Here is a 12,621-nt window from a genome sequence, read left to right as displayed (position 1 = left end):
AACTTTTAACAAGGCACACCTGTTAATTGAAATGCATTCCAGGTGACTACCTTGTGAAGCTGGTTGAGAGAATGCCATGATTGTGCAAAGCTGTCATCAAGGCAAAAAGGTGGCTACTTTGAAGAATCTCAAATATAAAACAAATTTTGATTTCTTTAACACTTTTTTGGTTACCACATGATTCCATACAGAATGTGTTATTTCATAGTTTTGATGTCTTCACTATTATTCTACAATGTAGAATATAGTAAAAATAAAGAAAATTCCTGGAATGAGCAGGTTTGTCCAAACGTTTGACTGGTACTGTACGTGAAAACATGAAATGACTGGGAATCGATAGGACATCACTCAGACATGCACAAAAACAATATAACATTTGAAATGAATGAACCTTCCTGCACGAACATGGTAGCCTATAGCTCAGCCAGATCGGTTATAGTGGTGTCCTATTTTAATATTGCAAAAACGAGGACGTACTGGTGAGGACAAGGTTCTAACACCATCTGGATGAAGGATCTACGCATTATGTAAGAACCCGGACATGGAATAGAAACACCTGGACATGGAATAGAAACACCTGGACATGGAATAGAAACACCTGGACATGGAATAGAAACACCTGGACATGGAATAGAAACACCTGGACATGGAATGGAAACACCTGTACATGGAATAGAAACACCTGGACATGGAATAGAAACACCTGGACATGGAATAGAAACACCTGGACATGGAATAGAAACACCTGGACATGGAATAGAAACACCTGGATATGGAATAGAAACACCTGGACATGGAATGGAAACACCTGGACATGGAGTAGAAGCACCTGGACATGGAATAGGAACACCTGGACATGGAATAGAAACACCTGGACATGGAATAGAAACACCTGGACATGGAATAGAAACACATGGAGATAGAATATGAACTAAAATACTTCAGCATGGTGTACCTTCAACCCCGGCTCTCACACACCAAATGATTAATGGACTGCTGAATGTATATTTTTTCTCTTGCTTTGTTTGTTCTTTTCCATATTCTTATCTCTGATTAACTACCCAGGAAATGGCTGAAAATAGCCCATATGAATATATGTAGGCTTAGAAATAAGGTTCATGAAATCAATAACTTGTTAGCATCAGATAACATTCATATATTAGTCATTTCTGAGACTCACTTAGATAATTAATTTGATGATACAGCAGTAGCAATACAAGGATATAACATCTATAGAAGAGAGAGGAATGCTTATGGCGGAGGTGTTGCTGTATATATTCAGAGCCTTATCCCTGTAATGCTTAGAGAAGATATTATGTCAAGTGTTATTGAAGTGTTGTGGTTGCAGGTTCACTTGGCACATCTAAAGCCTTTTCTTATGGGGTGATGCTATAGGCCACCAAGTGCCAACAGTCAGTATCTAAATAATATGTGTGAAATGCTTGATAGTGTATGTGATGTAAACAGAGAGCTCTACTTTCTTGGGGACCTGGATATTGACTGGTTTTCATCAATCTGTCCGCTCAAGAGGAAGCTTCTCACTGTAACCAGTGCCTGCAATCTGGTTCAGGTTATTAATCAACCTACCAGGGTGTTAACAAACACTACAGGAACAAGCTCATCCATATGTATCAATCAATCAAATGTATTTATAAAGCCCTTTTTACATCAGCAGATGTCACAAAGTGCTGTATAGAAACCCAGCCTAAAACGCCAAACAGCAAGCAATGCAGATGTAGAAGCACGGTGGCTAGGAAAAACTCCCTAGAAAGGCAGGAACCTAGGAAGAAACCTAGAGAGGAACCAGGCTCTGAGGGGTTGCCAGTCCTCTTCTGGCCAGCCCCATTTTTACTAATAATGTAGAACTTTGTTCTAAAGCTGTATCCGTACCGATGGGATGCAATGATCACAATATACTGGCTATATCCAGGAAAGCCAAAGTTCCAACAGCTGGGCCTAACATAGTGTATAAGATATCATACAAAAGGTTTTGCTGTGACTCTTATATGGATGATGTTAAAAATATTTGTTGATCTGATGTGATTAATGAGGAGCATCCAGACGCTGCACTTTATGAATTTATAAAATTGATTCTTACAATTATTGATAAACATGCACCTGTTAAGAAACTGACTGTTAGAACTGTTAAGGCTCCATGGATTAATGAGGAATTGAAAAACTGTATGGTTGAAAGAGATGGGGCATGGGGCTAATAAGTCTGGCTGCACATCTGACTTACTGCAAAATGAGAAATGATGTGACACATTTTATTTATTTTTTTAACTGTATTATGAAGCCAATAGCAATGATATAAAGAATTATGGAAATAATATTTAGGATTATTTTAAATGAAATTATGGGCAGAAAGACAAATTAAACTCTGTATTTAATCGAATCAGATGGCTTATTCATCACAAAACCATTTAATGTTGCCAATTATTTTAATGATTATTTCATTGGCAAAGTGGGGAAACTTAGGCAGGAAATGCCAACAACAAACAGTGAGCCATCGAACTCGCGCATAAAAAAACAAATAATGAAAGAAAAGCATTTCAAGTCTGAATTTTGTAAAGGTGTAAAAATTAGTAGCGATCAATAATGACAAACCTCCTGGCATTGACAACTTAGATGGAAAGCTACTGAGGATGGTAGCTGACTCTATAGCCACTCCTATCTGTCATATCTTTAATCTGAGACGAGAGGAAAGTCTTTGTCCTCAGGCCTGGAGGGAAGTCAAAGTCATTCCACTACCCAAAAGTGGTAAAGCGGCCTTTACTGGTTCTAACAGCAGACCTTCCAGCTTGCTTCGAGCTCTTCGCAAAATGTTGGAAAGAATTGTGTTTGACCAAATACAATGCTATTTCTCTGTAAAAAATATTACGAAAGACTTTCATAACACTTATAGAGAAGGGCACTCAACATGTACTGCACTGACACAAATTACTGATGTTTGGTTGAAAGACATTGATAATAGGAATACTGTGGGAGCTGTACTGTTAGATTTCAGTGCAGCCTTTGATATTATTGCCCAGAACCTGTTGAAAAAACCTATTTGTTATGGCTTTTCAACCTCTGCCATATTGTGGATTCAGAGCTATCTATCCAATATAACGCAAAGGGCTTTCTTTAATGGAAGCTTCTCTACACCTGCATTGCTTGCTGTTTGGGGTTTTAGGCTGGATTTCTGTACAGCACATTGTGACATCAGCTGTTTATAAATACATTTGATTGATTTGATTAATGTAAAATATTTAAAGTGTGGTGTACCACAGGGCAGCTTTCTAGGCCCTCTACTCTTTTTCTATTTTTTACCAATGACCTGCCACTGGCATTAAACTAAATCCATGTCTGCTGATGATTCAACCATATACGCATCAGCAACCACAGCTAATGAAGTCACTGGAACCCTTAACAAAGAGTTGCAGTGTAATTTGGAATGGGTGGCCAGTCATAAACTGGTCCTGAACATCTATAAAACTAAGAGAATTGTATTTGGTACGAATCATTCACTAAGTTCTAGACCTCAGCTGAATCTGGAAATGAATGGTGTGGCTGTTGAACAAGTTTAGGAGACTAAATTACTTGGCGTTACCTTAGATTGTAAAATGTCATGGTCAAAACATATTGATTCAATGGTTGTAAATATGGGGAGAGGTCTGTCCATAATAAAACGATGCTCTGCTTATTTGACACCACACTTCACAAAGCAAGTCTTGCAGGCTCTAGTTTTGTCTAATCTAATCTAAACTAATCACGTCTTGCTCTTCATTGTAATCGGAGGGCTGATATAAATACTGTGCATGCCAGTCTCTCTTTGCTAAGAGTTGAGGAGAGACTGACTGCATCACTTCTTTATTTTTATAAGAAACATTAATGTGTTGAACATTTCAAATTGTTTGCATAGTCAACTTACACACAGCTCTGAAACACACACTTACCCCACCAGACATGCCACCAGGGGTCTTTTCACAGTCCCCAAATCCAGAACCAATTCAAGAAAGTGTTTAGTATTATACAGAGCCATTATTGCCTGGAACTCCGTACCATCTAATATTGCTCAAATGTGACCGACCGTCTCAAATCGGTGTTATGGAGCACAATTTGAAATTGTGTTTTTTACATTGGATAAAAGTAGAGACTCAGAGATACAAAAATTGTATATCATACACTAGAGTTGAGTAACAATGGGAAAGTAATTTTGCTTTGAAAGTTGATAAACTAGTAAATTCACTTTTGATAAAACGGTCTTTGAATTTTTTGGTACCTACTGGAGAGCTCTCCTTTGTCTACAACCATTCACCATCGTTCACACCCTCTTAAGCTTCAGCCCCACCCGTCTCTTTAAGGGTTGATCCGTTCGTTCTGTACTAACTTTCCAGCTACATCCAGACATCTAAGAGAGACAGAACAGCTGAACATTACTCGCCCTAACAGCTGGTTAGGCTGTTATGTTATCCAGAGCGTTGGTGACTGCAATGGTGCTGTCAGATTGTTCGTTCTTAAATTCAGAGTGTTTTGTGTTCAGAGCGCACATTGGATGCTCTGGCCAATGAGTATTGTTGATCCGAACGTTCTGACCTCACAACGACAATCAAACTGGCTAAAATTGACTAGCTTCTTCCTGACACATAATGAGAGAAGATCCCACTTTGACAATTTTACTCACTCTAGCAGAGCTGGTAAAGCTGTTTACATATTATCCAGAGCGTTGGTGAATGTAACTGTGCTGCTGGCAACAATTTAGTTTAAAAATTTTACCGACGTTTACTGACACCGGCCATATTCAATGGGTGTTTAGCGTTCATAAAGTCATCAGTTATTCTATTCTCTGGCACTAAGAGGAGAGTATTTTGTCAAGACATGTAGCCAGACAGCTAGCTAGGTAAACAACGAATCCCAACGCATGACGTAACGTTAGTTAGCGACTCAGCCAGCTAACGTTAGCTAAAACTTACAGGAGCCTTGCCTGGCAGTTCAGCACCAAGTACAAACAATCTGCATGACTTCTAACGCATGCCAAAGCTGTTTTACATTACATTAGAACATCACAGATTAGTTCAAGAGTGTAATCAGGTAGACATTTCAGCTTTAGGCTGTGCCATTGGAGACTTATTCATTCACAGTTCTGTACTACAGTTGTTCTAATGTATCTCCTCATGTGCAACTAATCTTCTAAGTTCTTATGAGTCCCCCTGTGGAAAAGCCAGTACCCCCAAGGGTTTATGTATTAAGCTAGCCCGCTAGCCCGAGGCTTATCCATACATCTACACCAGGTTGAGAACCCCTTGTGTAATCTATGTTGCTGTCTGATATGGTTAGGGTAATACTGGTTGCAGTAATGTGTATTCAGTGGGTCAAATGCACGATTAAGTTCTGGGGTAGATGTGCTAGAAAATATACTAATGAGACAAGTGAATTCTCCACCCCTTTAAAAGGAAACTCTCAGCCAGTCTCCACCTCTCTAAAAGGAAACTCTCAGCCAGTCTCCATCTCTCTAAAAGGAAACTGTCAGCCAGTCTCCACCTCTTTAAAAGGAAAGACTCAGCCAGTCTCCACCTCTAAATGGAAAATCTCAGCCAGTCTCCTCCCCTCTAAAAGGAAAAACTCAGCCAGTCTCTACCCCTCTAAAAGGAAACTCTCAGCCAGTCTCCACCCCTCTAAAAGGAAAAACTCAGCCAGTCTCCACCACTCTAAAAGGAAAAACTCAGCCAGTCTCCACCTCTCTAAAAGGAAAGACTCAGCCAGTCTCCACCTCTAAAAGGAAAGACTCGGCCAGTCTCCACCTCTAAAAGGAAAATCTCAGCCAGTCTCCTCCCCTCTAAAAGGAAACTCTCAGCCAGTCTCCACCTCTCTAAAAGGAAACTCTCAGCCAGTCTCCACCCCTCTAAAAGGAAAAACTCAGCCAGTCTCCACCACTCTAAAAGGAAAGACTCAGCCAGTCTCCACCACTCTAAAAGGAAAAACTCAGCCAGTCTCCACCTCTCTAAAAGGAAAGACTCAGCCAGTCTCCACCTCTCTAAAAGGAAAGACTCAGCCAGTCTCCACCTCTAAAAGGAAAGACTCGGCCAGTCTCCACCTCTAAAAGGAAAATCTCAGCCAGTCTCCTCCCCTCTAAAAGGAAACTCTCAGCCAGTCTCCACCTCTCTAAAAGGAAACTCTCAGCCAGTCTCCACCTCTCTAAAAGGAAACTCTCAGCCAGTCTCCTTCCCTCTATGGCACAAATGTCCCCTCCCCTTCCAAAATTCAAAAGATGGAGGCACCTGTAAAATCAGGATTTGTCCAATGATCAGTGATTAAAAATCAGCATACCGAATCAAAGTTCCTCACTAGTCATCACATCCCCCAGTCTGTCGACAGATGCTACTACCATTTATGTTACGTGCATCTGTCCACGAGAAATTACTTGGTGAATAACTCGAAAAGGTTAGTTAAAACCTGTTGGGGATACCCCTTCCCGTTCGGATCCCGATTACGAGATTGCTAGACAAGATACAACGCGCAAAATTCCAAACAGAATAAATCAAATAATTAAAATTTCTCAAACAATCAACTATCTTACACCCTTTGAAAGATAAACATCTCCTTAATCTAACCACGTTGTCTGATTTCAAAAAGGCTTTACGGCGAAAGCATAAAGTTAGATTATGTTAGGACAGTACATTGAAAATAGCTGTGTGTAATGTTTTGTCAATGCAAAGACAGGCGTCACCAAAAGCAGAAAACCAGCTAAAATTATGCACTAACCTTTGACAATCTTCATCAGATGACACTCCTAGGACATTATGTTAGACAATACATGCATTTTTTGTTCCATCAAGTTCATATTTATATCCAAAAACAGCATTTTACAGTGGCGGTGAAATTCAGAAAATATTTTCCCTCAAATGCTGCCGGTGAATCAGCGCTACAATTTACAAAATTACTATTCGAAAACATTGGTAAATTATAATATTGTCATTCAAAGAATTATAGATTAACATCTCGTGAATGCAACCGCATTGCCAGATTTCAAAATAACTTTACTGGGAAATCACACTTTGCAATAAACGGGGTGCTATGCTAAGAAAAATAGGCTAGGCGATACATGTTAGCACCATCTTGGAACCATCTAAAATCAAATATACTATTGTAAATATTCACTTACCTTTGATTATCTTCATCAGAAGGCACTTCCAGGAATCCCAGGTCCACAACAAATTTAGTTTTGTTCGAAAAAGTTAATAATTTATGTCCAAAAAGCTCCTTCTTGTTAGCGCGTTCTGTAGGCTACTCAAAATGTACCGAAGCCCACGGGACTGTCGCCACGAAAGAGCAAAAAAATTATATTTACGTTCGTTCAAACATGTCAAACGTTGTATAGCATACGTCTTTAGGGCCTTTTTTTATCAGAACTTCAATAATATTCAAGGCGGACGATTGCATTGTCTTATAAAACGTTTCGGAAAGAAAGGGTCCCCACACGCATGCGCGTCATAGTAGACATGGCCATCCGCCTATGACCAACTTTCCAGGCTTCTTGTTAGGTCAGTTTTTACAGGAGAACACTCAAACCACTTTGTAAAGACTGTTGACATCTAGTGGAAGCCGTAGGAAGTGCTAAATGAATCCTAACTCACGGTGTGTTACATAGGCAAAGTTCGAAGGTGATTCCACAAATCAGATTTCCACTTTCCTGCTTGGAATCTTCTCAGGTTTTGGCTTGCCATATGAGTTCTATTATACTCACAGACACCATTCAAACAGTTTTAGAAACTTTAGAGTGTTTTCTATCCATATCTACTAATTATATGCATATTCTAGTTACTGGGCAGGAGTAGTAACCAGATTAAATCAGGTACGTTTTTTATCCGGCCGTGCAAATACTGCCCCCTATTCCCAACAGGGATCGAGGTGTTTGAGGGTGTGAGCTGGAGAGTGAGCTGCGTTCAGGGGATCGAGGTGTGTGAGGGTGTGAGCTGGAGAATGAGCTGCGTTAAAGGGATCGAGGTGTTTGAGGGTGTGAGCTGGAGAGTGAGCTGCGTTCAGGGGATCGAGGTGTGTGAGGGTGTGAGCTGGAGAGTGAGCTGCGTTCAGAGGATCGAGGTGTTTGAGGGTGTGAGCTGGAGAGTGAGCTGCGTTCAGGGGATCGAGGTGTGTGAGGGTGTGAGCTGGAGAGTGAGCTGCGTTGAAGGGATCGAGGTGTTTGAGGGTGTGAGCTGGAGAGTGAGCTGCGTTAAAGGGATCGAGGTGTTTGAGGGTGTGAGCTGGAGAGTGAGCTGCGTTCAGGGGATCGAGGTGTGTGAGGGTGTGAGCTGGAGAGTGAGCTGCGTTAAAGGGATCGAGGTGTTTGAGGGTGTGAGCTGGAGAGTGAGCTGCGTTCAGGGGATCGAGGTGTTAGAGGTTGTGAGCTGGAGAGTGAGCTGCGTTCAGGGGATCGAGGTGTTAGAGGTTGTGAGCTGGAGAGTGAGCTGCATTCAGGGGATCGAGGTGTGTGAGGGTGTGAGCTGGAGAGTGAGCTGCGTTAAAGGGATCGAGGTGTTTGAGGGTGTGAGCTGGAGAGTGAGCTGCGTTCAGGGGATCGAGGTGTTAGAGGTTGTGAGCTGGAGAGTGAGCTGCGTTCAGGGGATCGAGGTGTTAGAGGTTGTGAGCTGGAGAGTGAGCTGCATTCAGGGGATCGAGGTGTGTGAGGGTGTGAGCTGGAGAGTGAGCTGCGTTAAAGGGATCGAGGTGTTTGAGGGTGTGAGCTGAAGAGTGAGCTGCGTTAAAGGGATCGAGGTGTTTGAGGGTGTGAGCTGGAGAGTGAGCTGCGTTCAGGGGATCGAGGTGTTTGAGGGTGTGAGCTGGAGAGTGAGCTGCGTTGAAGGGATCGAGGTGTTTGAGGGTGTGAGCTGAAGAGTGAGCTGCGTTAAAGGGATCGAGGTGTTTGAGGGTGTGAGCTGGAGAGTGAGCTGCGTTCAGGGGATCGAGGTGTTTGAGGGTGTGAGCTGGAGAGTGAGCTGCGTTGAAGGGATCGAGGTGTTTGAGGGTGTGAGCTGGAGAGTGAGCTGCGTTAAAGGGATCGAGGTGTTTGAGGGTGTGAGCTGGAGAGTGAGCTGCGTTCAGGGGATCGAGGTGTTTGAGGGTGTGAGCTGGAGAGTGAGCTGCATTCAGGGGATCGAGGTGTTTGAGGGTGTGAGCTGCGTTAAAGGGATCGAGGTGTTTGAGGGTGTGAGCTGCGTTAAAGGGATCGAGGTGTTTGAGGGTGTTAGCTGGAACAGGACGTTACGTTTAAAGGTCCTCGGACAACTCAAGAACATTTAGAAAATGTTATCTTACCACAACATTTACAGCATTAAAATGTCTAGCTCCTTAAAGCAAATTGGAGTACATCCCCATAATGGCAATTTACATTTTAGTCATTTAGCAGTTGCGCTTATCCAGATCGACTTACAGTTGGTGAATTCATCTTAAGATAGCTAGGTGGGACAACCACATACAGTATCAACGGCATGGCAGGTACATTTTTCCTCAATAAAGTAGCTATCAGCAAGATCAGAGAGGTCAAGTACAAGTGTTGGTTAATGGGGGATCATTTAAGATACTGTTTGAAGAGGGTTTCAGATGTTTTCTGAAGCTGGGCAGGGACTCAGCTGTCCTAGCTTCAGGGGGAAGATGGGCAGGGACTCTGCTGTCCTAGCTTCAGGGGGAAGATGGACAGGGACTCTGCTGTCCTAGCTTCAGGGGGAAGATGGACAGGGACTCTGCTGTCCTAGCTTCAGGGGGAAGATGGACAGGGACTCTGCAGTCCTAGCTTCAGGGGGGAGATGGACAGGGACTCTGCTGTCCTAGTATCAGGAGGAAGATGGACAGGGACTCTGCTGTCCTAGCTTCAGGGGGAAGATGGACAGGGTCTCTGCTGTCCTAGCTTCAGGAGGAAGATGGACAGGGACTCTGCTGGCCTAGCTTCAGGGGGAAGATGGACAGGGACTCTGCTGTCCTAGCTTCAGGGGGAAGATGGACAGGGACTCTGCTGTCCTAGCTTCAGGGGGGAAGATGGACAGGATCTCTGCTGTCCTAGCTTCAGGAGGAAGCTGGTTCCACCGTTGGGGTGCCAGGACAGAGAGGAGCTTGGACTCGGCTCAACGGGAGTTGTCCTCCCATATGGGTGGGAGGGTCTAGAGACCAGAGCAAAGTGCTCAGGTGTAAGCATAGCCTGAAGGTAGGGATGGACGGGCAGTTCCTCTTGCTTGCTCCATAGGTAAGCACCATGGTCTTGTAGTGGATGCAAGCTTTGACTGGAAGCCAGTGGAGAAGGGTGACAACCAGCTGGGCTGTTGTGTTCTGGATAAGGTGCAAGGGTTTGATGGCACACGCGGACAGCCCAGCCAACAGCAAGTTGCAGTAGTATTATAGGTGACGTAGAGACACATGGCATTTGAATTTCAGTCATAGGACATTTGAGCAACATTTAATTATACAAACACAACCGTCTTTTTTTACACGCCATATGTTGACAATCTGAACATGTGGGGATTGAACCTGCGATGTTTTATCCTCTGCGCCACCAGGGAATCTCTCTTTTATCATCTTCTTTCAGTATAAAGTATAGCCAGTATTCCTGTATCTAGTAATCAGGAATTCTACACTTCCTTTTTAGCCGACTTACACATGACTAACCCAGGGATATACTGATAGCTGGGTTATTCACCATCACTTCTGGGCCCATATTTACAAGATATCCAACACTATGAGTGCTGATCTAGGATCACTGTTGCTGTTCAGATCATGAAAAATAAGACAGAGGGGGATCATGTCAAGCGTCTCAAAGAAGGAGTTTTATCGTGTGTGTTTAAAAAAAAAATGGAACAGTACATATTTACATAATGTAATATTTTTTTCTCACAATTAGTCTAACTTATGCATTTCTGACTGGATTTATGCATCTGGGTGAAATAAAGATATCCTCTTTTTTAGTAGAGTATATCTGAGCATCAATTTCACCGTTTAAAAAAAAATAAAGATGGTTAAAGAATAATGTGGGATTGAAGCTGGAGTCTTCCGATTTTTTTGCCAGATAATTTACCCTCTGCGATGCCAAGGGATAGCTGTGGTTCTCTTTCAGTCTAATATGCTCAATCAGGACACACAATTCCTGAGTTATTGAAAATGTTCCCATTCTCTTCATATCCTGTGTACACGTAAGACTGTATTCAATGAGTTTGCTCTTTGCTATTACAATTGTTTTAATGTACTTAATTGTTACCGAGAAATAATTTGATATTGAGATAAAAATTGCTGCGTTGGACCTTTAATCATGTTGTTATCAAAAACATTCTGCAAATGTTTTGGGGATGTTATTATCCTAATGTTAGTTAAAACCCTTACTAGAACTTAATGTGAATCTTAGCTAATGTTCTGGGAATGTTTCCCTGTTTGCTGGGACCCCTCCATTTATTCCCAAAACAGACAGTTGTTTGAATGAATCTGTCTCTGTGGTGCTTGGAAATCACACTCCCTAGTGTATTACCCCTTACAGTGTCTTCGCCTACAACCAAATATTGCTACTCCCGTTCATTGTGATCTCTTCACTATGCACATATTTCCATATGCTTACAGCGAGGAAGAGAGTGTCCGTATGAGTGAATCTAGGCTCCTACCGAAACAGGTTCATTACCTAAAGACTCTTTCACTTTGAGACGTTTACTGTATTCCCTGTGGGTTTCTGTTTGCTAAACAGCGATGCTGTGCAGAGACAATGCTTTCTGGTTGCTGTGACTTTCCGTTAGTAGTAAGTTAGTGTTTTATGTTATTCGTGTTCCCATAGAGTTAGTGCTTTACTGTCTCTCCTGTGTTTAGTAAAACCCAATGTTGTATAGTAGCAAAATAACACAATGCTCTATAGTAGCAAAATAACACAATGCTGTATAGTAGCAAAATAACACAATGCTGTATAGTAGAAGAGCAGGATGCTGCTGTCCTGCGTGTGTGTGTGTGTGTGTGTGTGTGTGTGTGTGTGTGTGTGTGTGTGTGTGTGTGTGTGTGTGTGTGTGTGTGTGTGTGTGTGTGTGTGTGTGTGTGTGTGTGTGTGTGTGTGCGTGTGTGTGTGTGTGTTTGTGTGTGTGTGCGTGCTTTCATGTGTGCACATATATGGTAGAACATAATGCTAAAAATGCAAAAATAGCTAATTAGTGTATGTAAGAATAGGAATAATATCATGCAAAGGAAAATGTTGGATACAGAGCATTGAATAGTATTTTTGTGTGTGTGTGTCTGCATATCACCTCTAGATAAAACCCTTCTCTTTCTCCTCCAGCCTGTGGGACAGCGGCGGCGGGTGCCGAGGACGAGGGTGAAGCCGAGGCCGGCTGGATAGAAGGAGCAGCCATCTTGCTGTCTGTAGTGTGTGTGGTTCTGGTGACGGCCTTCAACGACTGGAGCAAGGAGAAGCAGTTCAGAGGGCTGCAGAGCCGGATCGAGCAGGAGCAGAAGTTCCAGGTGGTCAGAGGTGCTCAGGTCATCCAGCTCCCTGTTGCTGACATCGTGGTCGGGGACATCGCACAAATCAAGTATGGTAGGTGTGATACTCACCTAACCTAAACCGTGACAGTATCCAACAAGCTTTCTCTGCCCTTAAGCTTGTTCTGAACATCTCTTAAAACAAAG

At 42.6% G+C, this 12,621-nt stretch overlaps 1 protein-coding gene across 1 annotated transcript in view; it reads left to right on the top strand.

Annotated features, from left to right (window-relative positions):
* LOC115207212 (plasma membrane calcium-transporting ATPase 2) overlaps positions 1–12,621 on the top strand; it is a gene marked incomplete in the record, with an annotated part of 205,447 nt that overhangs the window by 68,047 nt on the left and 124,779 nt on the right. The window contains 1 exon segment of the mRNA XM_029774185.1: positions 12,272–12,529. Within this exon segment, the coding sequence (XP_029630045.1) occupies positions 12,272–12,529 (258 nt within the window).

The sequence above is a fragment of the Salmo trutta genome, chromosome 14 (assembly GCF_901001165.1).
Source record: "Salmo trutta chromosome 14, fSalTru1.1, whole genome shotgun sequence".
NCBI classification, from domain to species: Eukaryota; Metazoa; Chordata; class Actinopteri; order Salmoniformes; family Salmonidae; genus Salmo; species Salmo trutta.
Note: the sequence above shows the minus strand (reverse complement) of the source record. Positions and strands in the feature narration are given on the sequence as shown.